Source organism: Actinia tenebrosa, unplaced genomic scaffold (genome assembly GCF_029948245.1).
Source record: "Actinia tenebrosa isolate PJP-AT-01 unplaced genomic scaffold, QUT_ActTen_1.0 PGA_scaffold17__23_contigs__length_9995812, whole genome shotgun sequence".
Lineage (NCBI taxonomy): Eukaryota > Metazoa > Cnidaria > Anthozoa > Actiniaria > Actiniidae > Actinia > Actinia tenebrosa.
Window position 1 is genome coordinate 9,205,738 of NW_028292577.1, and position 24,305 is coordinate 9,230,042.

The window sequence follows — 24,305 nt, forward strand, 5'->3', positions numbered from 1 at the left end:
TATGGTAGCGGGAGTCAAATGACGCTATCATGCAAACGTCCTATACAAATGGGCCCTTCTCAAAATTATCTTGGATGCGTGGCTAACATGAAAATACAAAGAAATACCACAAATTCCATCGAGCAAAAGTGTGATTTCTTTTGTATTTTCATGTTAGCGTTGCATCTACGTTCTTTCTGACAAGGGTCCAATCTCCACTCGCAAAATTAATTCAATTTCTTTTGAATGTTTTAGTCTTGTTCAGGAGAACCCCGATATCGCAATGGATTCCATCGTTCACATCACCCAACAGATGAACTCCACCAATCGCAACGAGTTCTTTCGCATCCTCAGTAACCTCGATGCCAAGGCTAGTTTAGAAGGAAATAATGATGTTACAAGCACCTGAAACATGCCAAGGCTACTAAAATAGATATCGAATTATTTTAACTATTAATTCAATATTAATTCATTAACGACGTGAAACCTTATAGTTTTGTGTGAATGGCGCAATTCACTCACAACTATTAAGTTTCACGTGTGAAACCTGCGCGTTTTACGTTGCAAACGTCCGATATAGAAGCTTTTAATGAAACCTACCATTCGCGTAACGCCTCACAGAAGCTCGCAAATGCAGTATAAGAGAATAGGCCCTTTGTAGCTCAGTAATCACGTGCTGATTAATTTACTGAGAGCAAACGAATGAACATTTTGATTCCCATGGGTGAAACATACTGGTGAGCAAACCAAATTTCTACAACCTGTTTCGAGAGATCGTAATAAAACTGCATTTCGTGACACACTGATTACACATCTGCTCATTCGATCAGTCCTTTACAAGTAGCTAAAAAGAATCGCCAATTTAAAATAAATGTAAAATTTTGCTCACCAGTACAGACACGTGATCGTTAACTGCAAAGGGCCTATCTAAACCCAAAGTTGATTAGAAACATTAAACTTGCCATGCTCGAATGAGATGATTCGAAAACACTTTAGGTTATAGTACTAAAGTTTAATGCCAATATTTATCATTGAACAGAGAACCATACACCAGAGAATATGGACTAATAAATTAACTTTAAATTTTTTATTCTGCTTTATTTTGGAAATTAGTGTTAGGCCCCGTCCACACGTATCCGCAAATTTTTGTATCCGCAAATTTTTTTTGCGGATACGGGTTGCGTCCACACGTATCCGCAAATTTTTGTATCCGTATCCGCAAATTCTACGAAAACGGACACGTGTGGACGGTGAAAACGATTCGAATACGCTGCGTGTGGACGCAAACATTTTCGTATCCGCAAAAAACAATTTGCGGATACAAAAATTTCCGGATACGTGTGGACGGGGCCTTAGATCGCAAGAAACGATAATTCGTTATTCGTCAATTACAAAATAGCGCTTATGCCCGCAAAGCATTGTGGGTAATTTCTAAATGAACGTTCGATTCTTAGCAGTCTTTCCTCTAGTTACTTTAGTGATGAATGGTCAAATGCGTATGTACGTAATTTAATTTTAATATTTAGCACGAAAAATATTTTGTATGTTACTTGCAAAAGTAGCCATGCGTTTACTCAGACATCCTGTAGTATGATTCGATACCATTTTTATGGTGAACATAGATTTTATCCTAATCGTTTGAGTAAAAACGACTATATTTATATATATATCTAACGATCTTTTCACGAATAGTTCATTAGCCTTGTTCGGAGACTATTCGGAGTGGTGAGCCTTCGTTTTTAACTCAGCGGTATAAAGCGCATGTGCTCTATTTGTGGGGATGGAATTACGAAAATAAGGTTTTCTCACAAATGGGGACGAAGAAAGAGGTTTCGTTTACCAGCAGAAAAGGTTATGCTGAAAACCTACGTGAAGACATAACTGGACAGCAGGTATTCGGGCGTCCCAACAGAGGGTCTCAAGTCTTCGTTTTCCATGAAGTGGAGGGGAAGCATGACTAAGTGGCCTCGTACTTGGCGCAAAAGGTCGTGAACCTCTCTCTTACCCAATGGTGTATTTTCCTTACACTAGATAACAAGTGAGTAAATGAGCTAGACTTCTTGTCTAAACTTTTCCATCACAATTCAATACTTGTGCAGTTAAAAAAAGAAGAGGAGAAAAGTTTTAAAAAAATAGAGAATAGGAGATGAGAGGAGGGAAAAGCAAAGGAAACCCAATCCAACCAAAGGAGAACAAACAAAAGGAAAAGAGATAATCGCAATACTGGAATATCAAAACTAGGGTGCCTAATAAAAGGAATATGACGTTGGCTCTATTGAAAGAAAGATTGGAAATGTGGAACGAAAATGAATGACAAAATAATGGCAGTCATGTGCAACAACACAAAGAAACAAGAAATGTTGTCATAATTCAACTTGACAATGGCGTAGCACCATAATTAAAAGAATGTACGCAACGATACTTTATGCATGAACATACCTTGTACGTGGCCAATTCAGCCACGGACCTGACCTCATCACATGGCGTACACTGGAAAACCTAGTAAAACAGGACACTATGTTAAAGAAGCAATGTTATTGGACAGATCCAGAGAAAATAATTGTAACAACGGAACAAAACCCGAACACATGGTTTAACGAGCGGGTGTCAACGTTCTTGCTATCATTCCTACTTTGCTATAAATGTCTGTGTTTAGCTTTGCAGTTGCCATCCAAACATCCTACAACAAAAAACGTAAAGTTGGATAAAAAGACACCCTGACAGTTGTGCAGTTCCCTCCGCATCCCATGATGTCTTGATTAAAACGATAGAATTCAAGATGGCCTCTTTGGATGATATTGGATGAATTTGAAAGAAGATATCATCCAACATGGCGGCCATTCCTACTGCTGTCGATGCAAAATACAGGAGTATTACTTCATCATGGTCGCCACGTTGGATAAATTTACGTACTGTGTTTAATAAACGAGCAGGAGTATTTTATAAGGTATAAAGCATGAGGCGCAGCCGAGTGGTTTTAGACCCGATAAAACACGATCTGCGAGTTTATTAAACGACTTGGAAAACTCATGATGTATGTTTTCATACTGTACCGAATTCTTTACGAAATGAACCAAGTTTGATAGAGAAAATCCAAGTTAAAGTTTATGCAAATGAAGACGAATCTATATCAGATACAAAACCTTCATGGTCATGATTTCTATTGTGTTTCCTTCATGAATTATATATTTATGAGTTAGGATATCATCCAACATGGCGGCCATGTCCACTGCCATTGATGCCACGAATAGAACTATTACCTCGTAAAACTCTTTGATCACAGGATCGTCCACACTAACTTCACCTTTCTTATCTTGGCCCAAAAGTCCTAGATGCTCTCTATAACACATGGATATAAACAAACGTTTTTAGAGTTCCAAATTACCGCTGTGTTCCTTGATTACAGACTCATTTACTCAGAGTTAGCCTCATTTCAGTGTTTAAATATTCACAAATACTAACGGTAAAGTAAAGAATGCATTATAGTCTGACGTTATACCGTTCACCAACCTGAAAAGATGTGTACGTAGAGAGTGCGCGAAGACACCAGCTTCGTATGGTGATCCATTCATGGTGGACGAAACCTTCAAGTCAAAGCACAAGAAACTGAGAGAAAGCAACAAAACACTTGGAGCACCAAGGTATACGCCGACTACGAAACGACTTTAAGTCGAGGGTGGATTCGATAAAATACAGTAAAGGAATAAACACATCAAGTCCAATCTGGCCTTGGAGATGAAATCGGGAAATATATATTGTCATATTTACCGTGTGAGTGTCGTGTACGATGACTGCAAGCTCCGAGTCGCGCCTGCCTATAAGACTTCTATCATTGACGTTTGCTATATATGTACACAAGAATACAAATGTTATACACATAAAGAATTAGTAGATACTAACTATTGCACGGGGTAACTACTCTAATGTGTAATAAACAGATTCGACCGTCCACACGAGGCCGTATTCACAGTGTATCCAAACAAAATTTCGCCGGATACCTGTGGACGGAAAGCCAATGAACGAAAAAATTGCGGATTCATAAACATCCGGATACTCGCAAGTAAAACTGGGTTTTTCTTTTCTTTTCTTTCCTTTTTTTCTTTCTTTCTTTTTTTTTTTTTTTTTCTTTTGCTATGTTTGGATAGCCTGCGTCACATCCGGAATTTTCTTCGTAAAATTCCGGATGTGACGCAGGCTATGTTTGGATGGATATTTATTTTCAAATCTGCTTACCAGATCCAATGATAACCGTATTGTCATCAGCGATCATCATCTTACTGTGAACATACACCAGTTCTGTTATCTGTTGCGGTACAAAATAATAATAATTATTAATAATAATTTAATACTTATATGGCGCAAATTCGCATGTGAATATATGATCAAATGCACCTAAAAGAAGGCTTTAGGGGACTTAAAAAATCTACGACGGTGACGTCGACCAGAAGTGTAAATAATTTCTCTTTGGGGTTCTATTCATTGGAGATTTCATTCAAAACGTTGCTAGTAATGTCAACTCATCCAAATAGAAGACAGACAGTGGCGGATCCAGGATTTTTCAAAGGGGGGTTCCGTTTCTTAAACTGTGTATAATTCTCTTTTGTTTAGTCGATGTTTGACAAAAAAAATTGGCTCTAATCACCTAATTTACTATCTAGTAACGGAACTTAAAGGTAAATAAAACATAACAGCAAATATCAAAACTACTAACATTTTTTAAATTAAAATTTATATGACATATTTCTATTACCTAAAAAATCAAACCTTCAAGGGGGGTTCCGTGGACCCCTTCGAACCCCCCCATGGATCCGCCACTGACTGACTTTCAAGGCGCGAAACCCTAAAGTGAAGTTATTTGATTGGATGAGGGGTATCTCCTTGTGTTGTGATTGGTTAAGTCTGGATCAAACTAAAATCGGAATCGGATTCGTAAGCAACGTACGCAGACTCAGTATCGCATTTATCACCTAGGTGTGAAAAGAGACAAGCACTACTAATGAGCAGCACACTACTGATCCTGTGTATGCTGCTTCCGATAATGATTACGACGCTTGTGTGAACCTAGTCTCCCCCACAGCCGCTTTCAGTGTCGTCGCGCGACCCTTTTCCCCTGAGTAGGGGGAGAAAGCGTTGCGTGACGACACTGAAAGCGGCTGTGGGGGAGACTAGTGTGAACCAGGCTTAAACCAACATGGGGACAATCTTGCACCGTACCTGTGCTGCGTGCAGTAATGTTTCATAGAAATAAGTTTGACGACGTTCTTACCGGCTTGCCATATATTACAGAGTGATTTCGAAGAGAGTAAAATGAGATGTACTTTGATGGGTCCCCAACTGTCAAAAGAAAAAAATTAACGAATGAGCGAATGGATGAACGAACACCAAAGCAACGCGAACGTGATGGACAAACGATCTAGTACTCGATTACATTAATCAGACAAACAAAAATTACGGGATGAATTCGAATAATCTAATCGAATAGATTGAATATCATAGTTTCATGGTACCTTTATGTGATATTCTAGCAAGTAATGAGTCTTGTCCACGACAAATTGAACGATAATTCCAATGGGTTATTGCACCAACTGACGTACCAGAAGGACTGCCAATCTCCCCTAAAATGCGCAATAAAAAAGGTAATGTTTCACCATAGTTAATAGAGGGGAATGGCTAGGAAACCCTTTTGTTATAGGTCTATTGTTCACTTTTTTCAAGCGTGACCGTGCACAATCCTTTGTTTTACCATTGTTTTACCATTGTTGGCAATGGCTGAGTGAACAGACCAAAATCTTTCTTTTGGCAGCTAGTTCAAAATACTTAAAGATTTATAAGAGATATTTGAATATTCCTTACAACAATCCCATAGACAAAGTTTGTGTTCACTTATCTTGCAATTTCGGATGAGCATAAATAAAACATTGTGCACGGTCAAGACCGGTTCAACATCAAAAGCGAACAAAGACCTGATAACAATAGCTTTCCTAACCATTCCCCTCTATTAACTATGGCTTCACATGGGTTTCAACAACAGAACTTCCAATACTCCAAAATCCTTCCTGGTCATGTTTAACACACGCATCTAACCCTGAAACAACCTCTGGACTGATCTAATTTAAGTCGGAGCAAGGCTAACTCACGAATTGAAAGAGCGAATAGTCCCCTTCACAGTTCCCTGCGTCATCTTGAAAGGAAGCTAGCCGTGCCAATGTTGGAATAATTGTCCAAGGTTTTTAAAAAAAGCTCACCGTCTTCGATGCAAAGGCACAGCTACCTTTCAAGATGGCGCAGGGAACTGTGAAGGGGACTATTGAAAGAGCGCTAGTAGGTTCTGCGGAGAAAGGAAAACTGGATGAAAACCTGGAGTAAAACCCTCGAATGGAGAAACCTTAGAAACTCTACTAACATGCGATGCCAAGTCTATGAATCCAACCCGAGTCATCACCGCTACACCACCCTTGATTAACAATGTCATTGGAATTCTAACTTACCTTCGAAGGCAGGCAGAAGTGGCATCACTACTATGACTCTGAAACAAGCTTGTTCACTGTAACACAAGAACCAACAGAACACCATAACCTTGATCTAAGAATTTATTTCCCGTGCGGAGCGCGGTAATTAACATGACCAACCAAATAAACTGTTCAATGCGTTAGTTAGACGTACGGTGTTCAAGTTACTTATATCTTTCTAATCATTTAAGCTTTACACAACAACACAGGCCAAACCAGTTTCAGTTATTTTGGTAAAACAAAGTTAATATACCCTTCCCTAATTCGCTTGAGTAACTACGAAACAGTGGCTCCAAGTATTCACACATTTACTGTATTTTAACAAGTACAACCTCGACTCGTGGTGACTCAAGGATATTCGGGAAAGGTCTATTAGTTGGTGACAGTGTCACTTATATGATGAGAAAAAAAAGTATCTTACTTGTGTGCTTTTTCGATTCTCAACAGGATAGCGTCACCAACTGCATTCATAATTCCTTCTGATGCAACACTTGTAATAAAGAACTGATTCTGAGGGCAGAAAATGTGTAGTCATTACTGGCTTATTTAATACCAATCACTTTGAAGTCGGCCATTTTTGATTTAGCCAGAGGGGGGTTCTCCAACCGCAGGAATCCCATGAATGAGAAACACTGCGGCGAGAAAGCCACTGAAACCCAAGATATTTCAGATCACCTGTCATTCCCTAGAGTATCATTACTTTGTTTAACGATTGCCCATAAGACACATGAATATGGATACAACTCAAACAAATAATCTTATTCTCAGAGAATGACGCGTGGTCTGAAAAGGGAAAACATTACGCCCAAGATAAAGAGGTAGTAGAGGTCTATTGATGGAAGTCTTACATGCTGGTTATATGGCTTTAGCATAATGGTTAGCATCTATTCATCGTTACCTCAATATAAATGTAATGTTTAGCATTATGTATGGTATCTAAGTATGCTTGCATAATCGACATTTCAGTTGGAATACCTCCGGACCATTTACTGAGAGATCGAAGAATCTGGAAAATAAGATGATATAGTTAAGGGTTATAGACCTTGAGGGGACTGTGGGTGGGTTTCTGGATTGCACAATATTGCGCAATGATGAAAATTGAAATGAGTGAGCTTAAACATTCAACATTTTTGTTGAAGTCATATACAGTTTACGCCTTTAGACTTTACCTTTAACTTAAAAAATTGTAAATATGATGGGCGGTTGCCAAAATACAAGAAAATATATCGACAATAATTCTGTTGAGATGAGAACCAATTGTTAAGCTTAGATCTGCTACGCTGGTGGCTAAAGAACGGATTCGCCTCACCTGACAATTGACAGTACTTGCTTTGGTGTCTTGGGGAGCTTCGTTTCGAACGTTGTTGTAAGACTTTGGTAACAAGAAAGGGATGTGTTCTATTTGTTTCACCTTCTCGAGCTGGAAGAATATAACAAACATGAAGATAACTTAACTAGCAAAAACAGTGAGATATGTTTTCTCCCTTTTTTTTTTTTTTTTTCCATCGAGAATGAATAGATTATTTTCAAAATTCGCAAAGCTTGAGTACAGAAGGCATTCAAATGCTTCCAGCGCTTTGTAGTTTTAATACCTTAGTAGCATTCCATCGTAGAATGAAGTGGCGTGCAACGTCCCGAGCAGCTGATCCATAAACTGCAACACCAACATCATGCCACGGCATCCTGGGAACTGTTTCTCTGTCGATAGAGTCTAAAAGATGAATGAATAAATAAATAAAAGGAAAAAAGAAAGGAAGAAAGATGGAAAGAAATAAAGCAAATAGAAAAGCAAAGAAAAAAAAGGAAAGGAAAGTTAATGATTGAATGAATAGATGAAAGAATAAATGCAAAGGAAGGAAGGAAGGAACTAAGGAAGGAAGGAAGGGAGGAAGGAACTAAGGAACTAAGGAAGGAAGGAAGGGAGGAAGGAAGGAAGGGAGGAAGGAAGCAAGGAAGCAAGGAAGCAAGCAAGCAAGGAAGCAAGGATGGAAGGAACTAAGGAAGCAAGGAAGCAAGGAAGCAAGGAAGCAAGGAAGCAAGGAAGCAAGGAAGCAAGGAAGCAAGGAAGCAAGGAAGAAGCAGGAAGCAAGGATGGAAGGAACTAAGGAAGGAACTAAGGAAGGAACTAAGGAAGGAAGGAAGGAAGGGAGGAAGGAAGGAAGGAAGGAAGGAAGGGAGGAAGGGAGGAAGGGAGGAAGGGAGGAAGGGAGGAAGTAAGGAAGGAAGGATGCATGAATAGAAGGAAGGAATTGAGGATTTCCACACCTTCATATGGTCTATCAATAGCAAAAAAGTCTCTCTTGATAGGGTTAGAGTAGTCTTTTCCAATCCAGAGCCTCGTCCCACGTGCGCCGTCTTCTGTGTCACCTGTCTGTATCAGGTGCAGTCTTGGGTCTTCTCCATCAACTACATTTCTCATTAATATATTGCCTATCTTGCCTATTTCGTGTTCCTACAAACAACAACAAAATAATTACGAATATAGGCAAGAGTGATTTGAATTTTTTTACATCGTTTTTTCCATCGTTTTCTCTATCGCCTCCTTCCCACAACTCTCTTTTATCTCACTCTGACTCATTTACTCCCTCGCTCGCTCTCTTTTCTTTTATGTCTTCTCTCGTCTGAGCCTCAAGATGAACCCTTTTGGTCAGATAAGGCTGACCACAGGTAAACCAATCGCAATAAAACACAACAGGGTCTGGAAAGGGGGAGAAAGGGGTGGAGGGGGGAGGTCCGGACCATCCCGAATCACGCGCTGTCTTTTGTCGAAATCCCGCGTCCCGCGAATATTTATGGCGACGACCCAATTCAACATGTTCATGTTTTTCGGATATTGAATTCGGCAATTCCCGAGTCACGGCCGATACCAATATCCCGAATCACGAAAATTATTTTCAAGTTTCCCGGATCCCGGCCTATATTTTATCCGTTTCCCCGGCTCCCGCGAATACCCTTCCGGACCCCGAGACAACGTTAGAAATACGTACAAGTACGAAAAATGCACTCACCAAGAAATATATAGAACATGTACATATACTAATGATGCATAGAAATAGTAGACTACGTACCGTGCTTGTTAGATGCCAGTATTTATCAACTGATGGCGCTGCAGAACCAAAGTCAGTGAGACGATGAGAAGGATCATCCCATCGGCCAAAACAAAGGTCTAAACCTGAAAAAAAAAACAAAAAAAAAAACAATAGATATCTTACCAGTTGATCTCGCGCACGCACCTTCGGTTGCTATGATTAACCAATCAGAAGCATTTTTTGTTGCATCGCCAAAATTGCCATTATAAATTTCAAAATGGAGTCGTATTTCGTGTTAACTTTTTTTTTTTTAAATACGTCCTGGAATATAACTTTACATTGAAAAATTCTATGTTACATGTACCAGAAAAGCTTTCTCTTGCCCTGTCAGCAAATACAATGAATAAAAACAAAGCATAAATACAGTAAAAGTAAGCAAAATCGGTCTTGTCTTAATTAGTCACCAGCCGCCATTTTGATTACCGTGAGATATCATGAAATAGGAGACTGGGTATTAGGAACTGTTCGATTTGACAAATAATTCTTTGCGCGCTTCGAGGAGAGATCATCGTGAAACAGGAGCGAAATGTTTTCCTTTTATAGACCATTCTCTTGAGAGAAAGATTCTTTGTTTGAGTTGTATCCATAATCATGTGTTGTCTTATCGTGCAACCGTCAAACAACGTAATTATGCTCTAGGGAATGACACATGGTCTGAAATGGGAAAACATTACGCCCAAGATAAAGAAACACCGTTGATAGACAGTCACCACATGGAACTTAGCAAAAGGTTACCTCCAAGAAATGAAATTTTTTGATCAACTGACACGATCTTTTCGTGGTGAGCCCAATAAATGATACCAGAGCCTGGCGCATGATCTGGGTGGCGCATCACCTAGGATAAGACAAATATACATACAAGAGAGTTCACAGTAAATGGTGAGAGGGGAGGGGAGGGTAGAATGCATTTTGATCTCGAAAAGTAAGGTACAACGTTGCGTTTTCGTTATACGCTTCTTGGCCTACCATGATTTTTAGCTCTATGGGTTGCCTGTACTAGTATGTGGCGAGCGGTGTTGGGTCGAGTAACATGACCGGCATCAAAAACCACGCCTTCTCATATCCCCAGAAGTAAAACACAGGCAGCCCAAGCAAAAAAAAGTCTCTTGCATACTGTACTGTAGCTCCTTGGGTTGCCTATGCTGGATGCTTGTCACTGGCTTCAGTAACCATGCCTCCCCATCCCCAGACGTAAAACACAGGCACCCACGCAGTGGGAATATTAAATCTTTTGTACTCAGTACCTTGATATTGGGATGAAGGCTACTCAAGACTGTTTTTGTATAAGCACTATTAATAGTCAACGCCAGCTCGACTTCTTTGTATACCAGCACGTAAACCTTTACTCCGCTCTCCTGAAAAATAAAATAGAAATTGGGTTAATCATTGGAAGGAAATAATTCTGAGAAATCCACTCTCGAACAGTGTTAAGGCGTGATTAGACGGTGCAATAATAATGTGTTGAAAGAAAATCGGGTTAACTACTGACCGCCTTTCTTTTTAACAACTGATCCAATCTCCATCTGGTTCCCTGTGTTATTGGTCTTCGAAGATGAAGTTCTGGTGTCACCCTGCACGAAAAAAAAAAAGGAATTCTAAGCCAGCTGCACTACTAAATTATGTTTAATATGGATCAAATTCTTTTCGATATTTATTCTCATAGACCAATTTACCTTGGGAATAATGTTTTCCCATTTCAGACCACGTGTCATTCTCTTGAGAATAAGATTCTTTGTTTGAGTCATATCCATATTCATGTGTCTTCTTATGCGCACTCATTAAACAAAGAAATGATACTCTAGGAAATGACACACGGTTTGAAATTGTAAGCTATTACGGCCAAGATAGAGAGGTCTAAAGTAAATTTAGTTTGAAATCTCACCACCAGCCTGATATGAATATCTCTTCCTTTGCTCTCTCCAACGCCGAGGCAACAGCTTCAAAGTACGACGAGCCGTCTACAAACCTAACAGAAAGAATTAAAAACTATGATTCCACTGGCAAAACCACGCACAAGTCACACTCCTATACACACCATTTGGAGAAACAATCTGGTCGAACAGGAGCAAAAGACTGATGAGGCTGTTCGCTCATCCATTCAGCGCCAGTACCCGCCATCACGCTTATTATCGACCTCATCCATTCACTAGGAAAGGAATAAAGTAAAAAAGCAATAAATATTTCTTACAGAAATACAGTGTAGAAAGGATTTTGGAAGACTATAGCAAGTTTTTTATATAAAGTATCTAATTATATGAAGTTCGTACGCCAAAAGGCCGGTCGTGCACCAGGCGGGAATACAAGATAATATCTGGTACTGATGACGATGATGGTAGTAATTATGATGATTGTGGTGATGATGAAGATGGTGATGCTGCTGCTACTGCTGCTGCTGCTGCTGATAATGGTGGTGCTGCTGATGGTGATGATGGTGCTGCTGCTGCTGCTGATGATAGTGGCGGTGGTGGTGGTTAGGATGATGGTGTTGATAATGTTGATGAGCATGATAATGATGATGATGATGATAATAGTGATCCTGATCATGATAATACAGCACATACCTCGCTTTCCTGTCAGTCCAACACGAGAGAAGGAGCTCCCTGGTGATTGAAAGCACAACGTACGTCATAAACAGCAACATGGTCATCCCTAAACAATCATTTACACAGTAAAGCTATTGTTGCAGCTTTTGTGATGATTTCAGAGAAGTCTTACAGTCATTCTCAATATTCAAGTGACGACACAGCGGTCATGTTGGTGTACAAAATCAATACATTTTCTATCGATCCTAGGGGAATACTCCTTTTTACAGTCATATAACTATACTTTTTATTTTGCGCGGCAACTGGAACCTCGGCTTGGAACTATTATTCATGGTCACTGAAATGAACTGTAAAAAGAAGTATTAATTGAACTCTTTTTTTTATGCAAAAAAACTGCACAGAAAGTTTCTGTTGTTTTGTGAACCAATATGTTTTCCTTGTCACGTGAGTGAAAACGCACCAATCACATTTGGCGAGAAAAAAAATCAGCCAATTAAATTGATAAAAATTCTAGAAAACATCACGGTCACGGTACGGCACGCTTACGGCTTTTCACAATTATGCGAAAACTGCTCTATACTCTACCAGTTACGTACCTTGATTCGTTCCTGATTATCAGTCCATGTCTAACAGCTGTTTCCTTACTACCATACTTGAACGTGAAGTCCCTGTCTATGAGGATCACGCCATTCACCTGTTTCGTCTTGGGGCTGTGGTTAGAAGTTACGAGAAATCATCTTAATGTAATTTGTAATAATTTCAAAAAAAAAGTAATCTATTTTACATCAAACATGCAGGGAGTAATTACTCAGTCATTCGAGACAGGCTAGAGGCTCATGTTGAAGCTTGGAAGAGCCTACCTAACAAGCAGTTGATGTAATGTATTCAAAGAAATACAATGAATCACACCAAATACAATAGATATATAAGGACAACGACAGAATACAATAGAATAAAATTTTCTGAATACATTAAATTAACTGACTTCAACTGAGTGCTATGTAGGTTCTCCCGTAAAACAAGGGTGATTTATTTGCACATCACAGGCTAGGTCGTCCAAGAGAGAGACCTGAGGCATAAATGTAGGCTGTGACAATACTTACTTTATGTAAGCAACGAAGCTGTCCTTCACTAGAAGCCACCTAAAGAAGAAAAAAATCCACTTCAACAAAAAATAAATACTTTAAAAAATTGATGTAAATGAAAGATCATTTCAGTTATCCACGTTGTAGGGGTAAACAGCAAAAAAATTTCTCCTTTCGCAAATAATTTTATAAATTCAAAAATGCTACGTTGTCCTATGTTAATTCTTCCACCGAGAAGAAGTGTGATTTTTTTAAAATATTAGCCTCACATCCGAAATAACTTTGAGAAGGGTTCATTTCAGAGTGTTTGTATTGTTGAAGTTGTGCATCCTTTACTTTACAGTTGGTATTTGTGAATATTCTGACGCTGAAACGAAGTTAAACTTAAGTGAGTCCGTACACAAGAAGTACAGCGGTAATAAAATGAATTCAGTCCAAGAACATTCAGTTTCCATAGTTACCGCTTAGTCCAGATACCACAAGACATAGCGGCACTGCAGCTACAACAGCTTCTCGGGAATCGATGACCGCCAGACCTTTTTTTAATCATTCCTTCCCTGTTTAATTTAGAAAAAAAAGATATAAAGGAAATGAAGCAAAATGCCTCCACCTTTGCAATGGAATTTCAAATTTCAGTTAAGCACAGGAAGCCCGCCTGAGTTAAAAATCATAGATTAAAAAAATCGCTAAACGTTTTTGTTTTCGATTGAAAGGAAAAAAAAATGGTGTGCTTCTTAAAGCCAGTCTCTCACTAGATGACGCAAGCATAAGCACAAAGCGCGAGCCAAAGCAAGAAAAACAAAATCTTAAGTTCTTTTGCGCTTGTGTCGCTTCTTTCCATAGTGAGAACATGGAGTAGTCGAGTCTGTTTGTGTGGAGTTGCGTGGGGTTGCGTTTCTTGCGTGGGTTTGCATCGCTAATGAGAACCAGGCTTAACACAAGAGAACAGGAAATGAAAATCACAAATGTTTTTTTCCTTTCTGCTGGAGAAAAAAAGCCTAATGCAACTCCTGAAAAACCGCCATTAGTCCACACACATAGTTAATGGAGCGGAATGGTTGGGAAACCTATTGTTCTATACTTTTGTTCGACTTTATCCATTGTTATATGACGTTGACCGTGCACAGAGAAGGAAAAGTTGCTCCTTTTTTTCATAGTATATTCGGGAAAAGTAAGAGTTAGTTACCGAGAACGGAGGTAATAAGCCATATACATCCCGAGGGCCGCAGGCCCGAGGGATGTATATGGCTTATTGCCGACGTTCGAGGTAACTAACTATTTTAGTTATCAATTAAGAAGGTTTTCTATAATATTCTGATGTTAGACTTTTAAGATAATGAAAATAAAAAGAATTTTAAAAAATATTCGTGGTTCAGTTGGAAGTTTAGAATGTATACAAAAGGGTAAACATTTCCCGCTTTGTTTTTATATTTCCCTTGTTGTCTATAGAGCATGAACAATGTGAGTTGATTATAAAGGGATTTACTAATGCCCTCTAGTCCCTACAGAGGTAATGTGGCACATAGTTTTAATGTTCTGGAAATCTATGATGCTAATTAAACAAAAGTGCAGATGATAATAGAAAACCATAGATTTTAGGGTTTCGTAATCACATGTGGCTGTATGGCAATGGAGTTGGAGAGTAGTGACGAAGAGGCAGTTTTTATAACGCCGAATACCTTTTCTCAGCATTCGAGCCCAATTTTCAATTTGCAGTTGCATGATTTTTTGTTTGATAATGCAAATTGTTTGGAAGTAGAAGCCAACATCGGAGAGAAAAATAATGAGTTAGAGATACAAGAACCGAAGCGGGACATTGCCGTTGTTTCCCATGCTGATCTACATCGCAGGAAAACAAGAAGAAATGTAGTGAAAAGGATAAGCAAAACCCAGTTTGTAAGAATTATTATTTCAAAAACTGTGTTGTAAACTTTAACACATAAACTATGAGCACTAGCAACGATTTGATAATGTAATGTTTAGAAAACATATCTCTATAGTTTTTTTGAATGTAAACATTAATTAGATTAGTTCTGTAGAATAGTATTATTCCCCAGATAGTTTACTCGTCAGGCAGCAGGGAAGAGCGGCGGGCTGATATGAATTAATCTGATTGGCTCATTATAAATTCAAGGTCAATATATAGTTATAAACCGGGTTTATAACTATATATTGACCTTCGATTCATAATGAGCCAATCAGATTAATTCATATCAGCCCCGCTCTTCCCTGCTGCATTTCAATTCCCTCCCCGGGCTTTAAGTTTGTCCATTGTTTATGAGGGTTGTAATAAAAATAAAGCCTTATGAATAACAAAGAAAACCGTGTCAATTGATAACTAATAGGAGTTTCTTTCCCCAAAACAAACGTCTAAAGATAGTTATCATTTATTAATTAATCATATGTGATTAAGATTAATTGTTTATTGAAAAGGAAATCGCCTTTTCCATGCTTTCTTACTTATCATCTAGTAACTCAACTGTATCTGCGCGGAAATATTTATCCGCATGGTTTTTGGTCATTGAATACAAGTTTTTACTGGCAAAATGTTCATACATGAAAATAATAAGGAAATGAGTATTTTTAGCCATCCTTGTTTTGGTCCATTGTGCACCGTCAGTATCACGTGATGGTACGATTCAACCTCAAACGCAAAACAACATCTTTGTTCTATGGAGTTTCCAAACCATTCCGCTCCATTAACTATGGTCCACACAGGAACCCTTGTCACTTGTCAATATATAAAGCATCAATAAAACCATAGTTAATGGAGCTCCATAACTATGATAAAACCAAGGCAAAGCTACTACTTATTCAGTTGGTACGCGGGTCGGCCGTGGGAGCGTAACGCTAGAAAATATTGAGGTAGTTAAAAATGCCAGTAAATGGTACCACATATCCTGCGACTGGTCAAAAATGTCCAGTAACACTAGAGTTTGATCCACGAAACACCAGCAGTTTTGCTGCCACAACCATCTTAACATGGATAAGTGTCAGTGCAATCAGTGGCATTTTCGCCTTTCCCATAATTATTATCAATTTGTTAGTGATCTGGACATTACTCGAGCATGAAAGACTAAGATCCGTCATTTACAACCAGCTGATTGTAATCCTTTCCATGACTGATTTGCTTGTAGGTCTTGTCCAATGCCCTGTTTTTGTAACTGTGAATTCTTGCATATTGCTTGGATGCTCTTCGGCGTGTAATCTAATAGTTGCCTACGTAGTTATTGGACTCGTTATTGCTGGATGGTCGAACGTAACGCTCATGGTCATCAGCGTGGAAAGATACTTGTTCATTGAGTATCCACTCTATTATAACAACAAAGTCAACACCAAGAAAGTAGCGACAGTAACAGCAGTAGCCTGGCTCGTGGTGGCATCTCTCATCTTTGGTAGACTTACATCAGACACTTCTTATATCCTTAGGCAAATTCCTGCTCCAGTGATTTTCGGTTGTAGCGTCATCATAATCTTTGCTTGTCTTACCAAAGTAAGCAGAACGACTTTCCGACAAATGAAAGCCATTAACGCAGTCCAAGCATCAGTTCAAGGAGCGAACGCAGCGAAGATCAAGGAATTCAAGCGAATATTCGCATTAGGGTTCGTAATCTTGGCTTCTGTACTGTTTTACTGTCCCATGTTTATTGTAAAAATCATAGCAGTCGCGAAGGGAAACGAGTGGTCTAATGACTTTGGATACATTTCCCAGCATATTTTTGCAACATTTGTCCATTTGCAATCTCTTGTAAATCCTTTGATATTTTCTCTTCGCTTGAGATACATACGTACCGGTGTCTTGAAAAAGCTACTTTGTCGTTGAAGAAATGACATGAACTTTGTACTATACTGTTTATTTTAAGTTTTTATTTATTTCAATTAATTTAGAAAAAATGTAATTTATAAAATTCATGTATTAGTGTGCGAATTGAATAAAAAAACTGTAAAAAACCGTTGATATTTTTTATTGGATGATTTATATAAAATAAAAGTTAGGTCGGGATATGGCAGGATATTTGTATAGGAAATCGCACGATCTCGAGTACAATTTGGAAATTAATAGACACGAGTAATGTTCAAAACATTACGAGTGTCTATTAATTCCAAAATCGTGTGATTTTTTGTTTATAGTTCACTCAACAAAATTTCAGTAAAAAATGCGAAGCGACGCCGTTCATCTTTGTCTATTTGGCGGCCGATTTTCAGTCCATCGCGCAACTGAAATGCATAAAAAATATTAGTTCTTACGGCTTAAAATTTTATTTATATGTTTTTTAAGTACAAAATGATAGAAAATAATTGTTTTGACATTGTTTTGGCCGTGTTGCCATAGCGACTTAATTCGGTACTCCTACGGAGTACAATTGACGCTATAATTGTACTCCTCTCGACCAATCAGAGTCGAGTAATTTTGTTGAGTGTATTATAAAATAGGATATATAGTTTTTTGGGGGGATAGAATTTTTAATAGATATTTGGGATTGGACATGAGAAGGCTATCTATTAGGATAGATATTATTGGGATATACATCTCGAGTATGTTAAGGCCTGGGTTAAAGGCCATTTCTGGCTAGAACCATTTTATTTTTCTTATATATGTTATCTTTCTTACTCTATCATTACCAAAATTTGCATACCCACATAACTTTATGAGCTTAAGATTCTAGGATGAATTTTTTTGAAATAAGGCTAGGTGGTAACGTGACCTCGATCCTCACTTCCGTGGCTTCCATAGTAATGCACAGGTTCTGTACTAAATGGTCCAAATTTTGTCCGGAAGTAGCTCAAAGATTTATACTAACAAAAAGCTAAATACGCAGATATTCCAATGTCCATTATAGGAATTAAGAGGAACAAAAAAAGCTCTAATTGACAGCTTTTTCATATGATGCTTTTAAAACGACGACTTTTAAAAGTGGTAAATTAGTAGGAAATTTTAGGGAAAACTGAAATAATGACAGAGGTCGTTTATAATGGGATAATGGGGACAGAGAGGCGAAGAACAATGAGAATTTAGGCTAATTTTCCTCTACAACTGAATTAATAGCTCTGATATATCTAGTCTAGTTTTCAATCTTTTATAAATCGGTGTTAATTTATCGTAAAATATTTTATGGAGACATTATTATTAGGGAAGCACCGGTTGCGTGCGCTGCTAATGCGCCGCCTCTCACCAATGCAACCCGAGTTCGAGTCCTGCCGATCTCGATGTCGTATATGAGTAGAATTGTTTGTTGGTTCTCTCCTGTGCTTCGAGGGTTTTCCGGGTTCTCCGGTTTTCCTCCCTCCACAAAAATCAACTTCTAAATTCTAATTCGATCTTTGGGCTTTCACTTAGTTTGGAGCCTAGCTCTGTTGTGATTGTCCCACGCTGTGATACAACAGCGAAAATCTTTGTAGATTTTAAAACGGCTGCTTATGTCTCTGCATTGTGATAAAAACACTCTCCTGGCTCTGGGAGCTGTAGAGCACTCAGCAAGCAAGAGAAACACTGGCTACGCCTCGTGTTCCACAGCTTGCTTCTCTCGTGCTCACAGTTATATAACTGACAGTACAGAGATATGTATGTGCGCGCGTTTTATCCTTAAATATATACAGTATTTAATGGCTATTTAATATTGATTTTCTTAGTTTAAAAAAAATACAATTTTTCGCAGTTTTCTTTTTGCTGTTGTTGTTTTGTCCCCTCCAACGACGATGGCGATTCTTAGCGTTAAAACACGAGACAAAATAACAATTCTCCAATTACATATTATCTGTAAATCCTCGACATTTTTAAAAGCTCGTAATTCTGATTCTTTTTACTGAATAACGTTCAAATTTGTCAGACTTACTAATCGTGAGATGCTTTTTCAAACGACAAAATGTTTTCACTAATTAGTTTCAAATTCAAAACTCGCCGCAGTTTCTTGCTCGTTTTTAAAACAGCTGCCGGAATCGCAAGTTTTTTTATAGAATTCTTTCTGGTTGACGGCACATGGTGGTCAGTGTTTGATCCCCATTTGGAGCAGATAATAAGATTCAAAGAAGTTTATCAGTTGAAACCCAGTTATAATATAGTGGCGAATCCAAGGGAGGGATGCAGGGGTTGCGCACCCCTCCCTGGTTCAACTCTGTGCCCCTACTTTGAAGATAATCAATGCAAACTAATGTTTTTTGCCTTTGATTCTAAGGGGTGCACCCCTCCCTGGGTTAACTTTGTGCAGTGCACCCCTCCCTGAACAAATTACTGGATCCGCCCCTGTAATAAGACGAGCACACACGACGAGAGGGATCGTCAGTCTGCGCGTAGTTGCCGCATGTGAAGTAAAATCGGCTTTTAATTTAATTAACATCCGCAATGAGTTGCATGCAAAGTCTTAGGTTTTTAAAACATATGGTATAAACCAGGAACGCTGAATGCATGCAACATCTCCAATAAGCCTGGTTCTTACTTGGGACGCAAACGCAAGCCAACGCAAGAAAAACAAGATATTTCGTTCTTATGCTTGCGTCGCTTGAATAACATATGGAGTTGCTTCTACTTGTCACTAGTGAGAACCAGTGGTTCATTTTCTCTTTGATCTAGCAAGAGAAAATGAACTAAGAGAAGGAATCTCGATCTGGCATTCATGGCTTGTAACAATCATATGCACCGTTTGATGCTATTTTAGAATCACATTTGCCATCGTTTGTTAATCTGATAGAGCGCGCATACGGGCGCGACCTCTAGGCTATTTGCTCACGCCTTTTAAATAAATAAAAAAAAAAACAAGAAAACATGAGCAAACAGGGTAGAGTGCAGTACGCACGTGCAAAAAAAAGCGATCAAATGAATAATTCTAAAAATAGCATCAAATATTTTACAAATAGCATCACAAAGTACCCATGATAAGGCGCGAGGATTCCTTCTCTTGGTATATTTTCTCTTAGAAACAGGCATTTGTAATCAATATAAGTAAAGAAGTTCCCCAGTTACCTTCCTTTGCTTCCAAGATCATGCATGAAGGATAGATGACTGACTTCCATAAAGTTGAGCGTTTCTTTGTGGTTACGATACTCCTTGTTGTCCAAAACCATCTGCAAAAACCCCGTTAAATACACAGTTAAAACGAGTTACAAAAAAAGTCTAGCTAGTTAAGTAGTGAGTTAAAGTATTGTCTTCACGAGGAAGAAGTAGGTCAATTTTGGCGGACGTCAATCAAGATGTTTCCATGACATTCTCAAATGCCCAAATAGCGGTAAATAATGTCACAAGAAGACATCATGCTGTAAAGACGTGCAGACAAAGTTTGCGAACATTCCTTATCGTTATGACTTTTTGCACATTGTATTGACATGACCCATAGTGCATTTCAGGTTTGGTATGCAAAATGCCACAAAATCTTCACAAACCTTTTTTTGAAATAGCTCTGAAAATCGACCTTTACCTGTAAGTATTTTTCTAGAGATTTCACACGATCCTCCATGTGAGAAGTTGTTGCTAAAGGGTCTGGTTTGTGAGGAAGATGCAGTCTCGGTAGATGGCGTTGTCCACGCGATGCTGGAGCAAGTTGTCTTCGAGGGTCGAATTTTAACAGAAAGAGCTCAGCATCGAGTTTCAGGAAATGTTTGTATCTTCGCCTAATAGTCCATTCAAAGCCACCATGCTTAAATCTGATGGTGTATCTGCACAATAATCATATTACTGGTTTGCAATCATTTTGAACATAGTAAAAGAGACTGCATTAGAGAGAGGGGGGGGGGGGGTTGTGGGAGTCTGGGGAGTGGCATAACAGATATGAATCTGGGATTTTGAGTTTGGGGGATACACTCCAGAAACACATGTCAATTTTACTCTAAAATTATATGAAATGCTATAAGTTAATCACACATTTTAAAGACTTTTGGAGAAGGAAGAAGGTGGCATACAGAGGTGGATCTAGGATTTTGAGGGGGTTCACCCAGTAACACTACTCTTTGTCTAATTTTATTAAAGATGCTATAAGTTATTCACACATATTTTAGACCCTGCAAAGGAAGGTTGGGAGGAGTGTGTGTGTTTGTGTTGGGAGGGGAGGGGAGGGGAGGGAGTAACACACACATACAACCACCAGCACCCCTCCATCCTCGGAGTTATAAAAAACAAAGAGTATAGAATATGAAAAAATATATAAAGAGGAAGCCATATAAATCCTTAGCTTTTTATAATTTGACAGTTTTGTTATTCACCCCACACTGGAGCCGATCACTAACAGGCTGTGAATAGACCTCTATTGATTGGGCATATTATTATGTTTGCCCATTTTAGACCATGTATCATTCCCTTGAGTATCAATTCTTTGTTTAATAGCAGATATGGATACCTGATGTACAAAGAACCGTATTCCCAAGAGAAGGACATGAAATGCCAAAATATTATGCCCAAACTAAAAAGGTGTATTGGTGATATGAACTACTTGTACTGGAGAAACTCTATTTCAACTTAAAAGTTGCATCACCCTACCCCCTTCCCCCTCAAAACAAACAATCATTTCAAAAGGAACCCCAGCATCTGCATATAGGCCCCTTGTGTATGACGTCAAAGCAGCCCAATTTCAAGCACAAAATAAAAGAATTTCAATCTCATGAGTATTGGAAACCTATTGTTAATTGTCCTCGAAATTGAACTAGATTCTGACATGCTATAGAACTAACAGGTCTATGTAACGAGGCAGTATTTCATTTTATCATAATTAATAGAGGGATCGGAATGGTTAGGAAACCTATTGTTATCAGGTCTTTGTTCGCTTTTGATGTTGAACCGGTCTTGACCGTGACCCCGTGCACAATGTTTGATTTAAGCTCATCCGAAATTGCAAAATAAGTAAACATGTACTTTGTCTATGGGATTATTGTAAGGAATATTCAAATATCTCTTATAAATCTTTAAGTATTTTGAACTAGCAACCAAAAGAAAGATTTTGGTCTATTCACTCAGCCATTGCCAACAATGGTAAAACAATGGTAAAACAAAGGATTGTGCACGGTCACCCTTGAAAAAAGTGAACAAAGACTTATAACAAAAGGGTTTCCTAACCATTCCCCTCTATTAAGTATGATCTTATGATGCCTGTCTATCAGGAAACATGGCAGTTTAACATAAAGTCAAATGCTTTGCTTGTATGTGAAAATTAAATGTGATTCTTTGATTGACTTACAAGTTGGGATTAAATGGATGTGTTCTTGGCATTCTCTCTACATCAATAATCTCAGCTGTTATTTCATTGTCAGGTATGAAGTGTTCAGTTATTTTGGATTCTTCTGGTACACTGTAAATGGAGGGTGTTCCAGTTGACACATCTGAGGCAACACGTACTGATCCTGTCTCTTTGCATGGTTAAACAAAAATTAAGAAAATTATTATTCTTCTCCTTCATCCTTCTATCTGTCCATCTGTCCATCTGTCTGTCTGTCCATGCTGTCCATTTGTCCATCTGTCCATCAGTAAGTCAGTTAGCCTGCGTAGCTGGCAGCCAGATACGCAGGCTATCAGTCAGTATATTCGTATGTATAGACCTCTCTAGGACCTTCAGCTCTTTCAGATAATTCATGAAGACAGTGTCAGAATATACAATATTTAGACATCCTCTTTATCACAATAAACCATCTTAAGACTTTCTCTTAGCACCTACGTACCCTCCCCTCCGCTACACACAGAAGACATAATGATACATTTATCTTATTAATGCATATATATATCACAGATAAAAATATATAATAGTATATATAATATATAATATATAATATATATAAGTCAACAATATCTAGACCATAGTAAGTATTAACTATGTCTAGACCAAGGAGATTAAATTACCCTATCTTTTAATATAACAATATAAATCCTGTAGGGCTACGAGCTCACGGCTAGACAAGGCCGTGTTTATGTTGTATTATAAATAAATTCAATTTTGGAAAATAATCAATAATTAATTCTGTGTGATTATTTCATGGACCAAAGCGGTTTTCTCTATCGTAAATTCTTTATAAAATTCAGAGGTCATTACGGTAATTTTCTGAAAGTTTTTACTCATTTACATTATAGTTATCGTAACTTGTATTCAAAATATATTGTTGTCATGTTATGGTAAATTCGATACGATATATTTCGCTAGAATATCAATTTAAGTATATATGCAATACAGGCCTGTTTTTGAATTGTGGAAAAAGTTATTTTTACGAAAATCGTCTTACTTCAAGGAATAGAATTAATAAGTTGGATAATATAGTAAATTGCATCCTTAATAAAGATTATGGTAAATTCGTAAATAAATGAATGTAAAAGTCACCTCTACCTTCTAACGTGGCTGGATCACTTTCGATTCTGGCTTTGACGTCATTACTTTCAAGTATTGACTTCTCCATAAAATGTCGAAGTAAGTTTGCTGGAAATCACGATCAGGATTCTACAAACTTATCTTTGGTTTAAGTTCAAGTGCTCGGAACGATTCCTAACACCATTTGTTGCAATATCGAATAATAAATCCGTTGGGACTCGATAAAGGAATGGGGCGAATATATATTCGTTTACAAAAGGGGGACGAGGGGTCGGGAGAATATGGACAGGTGCAAAAATTCTCTCTCGCTCTTACGGGGTAAGAGAGGGGACAGATCGAAGATGGATTCTACAAACTTATCTTTGCTTTAAGTTCAAGAGATCGGAACGATTCCTAACATTTCTTTTTTCTGTAGGAATAATTTATTATAGAAGAAGTAGTTGGGTGAGTGAAAAATTTATAAGATTTTTTTTAATCACAATCCCCTCCCCTCCCCTCCCTTCTCTCAAATTTGAGCTCCTGAGTAAAAATATAATGAATTTTCCCTTCCAAAAACAATTCCACGGACGATGAAATGAATGGAAAAATAGCACCAAGTAGCACCATGATTCAATTTAATCATTTCAATTTAATGATTTATATTAATCAAGCAATCAATCAAATCAGGAGACATTTTTTTTACGTGGCTCGATATACATATTTTTCCTGGTAACAGCCTTTCGTCTCGAAATTAAAACTCTAACATAAAAATAGCGAAACGTTGCCTTTTACAACTAGTATTCTTATTAAATAAACACATAAACCTCATCTAAGGAAAGTTTCGCCA

At 38.2% G+C, this 24,305-nt stretch overlaps 2 protein-coding genes across 3 annotated transcripts in view; one reads left to right on the top strand and one right to left on the bottom strand.

Annotated features, from left to right (window-relative positions):
• The window catches only part of LOC148910434 (acetyl-CoA carboxylase-like), a 37,312-nt gene extending 36,243 nt beyond the window's left edge, over window positions 1-1,069 (top strand). The window contains exon 69 of the mRNA XM_089031599.1: window positions 235-1,069. Within this exon, the coding sequence (XP_088887725.1) occupies window positions 235-388 (154 nt within the window). The 3' untranslated portion in view covers window positions 389-1,069. The remainder of the gene's footprint in view (window positions 1-234) is intronic.
• On the bottom strand, window positions 977-23,678 carry LOC148910435 (phospholipase D1-like). 2 transcript variants are annotated; one of them, XM_089031600.1, is made up of 29 exons: window positions 23,498-23,678; window positions 22,364-22,532; window positions 20,615-20,852; window positions 20,164-20,264; window positions 13,667-13,762; window positions 13,224-13,262; window positions 12,717-12,830; window positions 12,139-12,177; window positions 11,613-11,723; window positions 11,460-11,543; window positions 11,067-11,148; window positions 10,822-10,932; window positions 10,313-10,412; window positions 9,557-9,660; window positions 8,754-8,940; window positions 8,081-8,199; window positions 7,798-7,908; window positions 7,387-7,494; window positions 6,910-6,998; window positions 6,468-6,523; window positions 5,487-5,594; window positions 5,246-5,313; window positions 4,213-4,282; window positions 3,748-3,821; window positions 3,490-3,563; window positions 3,240-3,318; window positions 2,612-2,659; window positions 2,419-2,478; window positions 977-2,006 (listed from the first exon to the last, which is right to left on the bottom strand). In XM_089031600.1, exons 1-29 carry the CDS (start codon window positions 23,565-23,567, stop codon window positions 1,845-1,847), a joined length of 2,871 nt encoding a protein of 956 aa, XP_088887726.1. In that variant the 5' UTR covers window positions 23,568-23,678; the 3' UTR covers window positions 977-1,844. The 2 variants fall into 2 exon arrangements, with proteins under 2 accessions (XP_088887726.1, XP_088887727.1); XM_089031601.1 differs by lacking the exon at window positions 2,612-2,659.
• Between the last annotated feature and the right edge of the window lie 627 nt (window positions 23,679-24,305).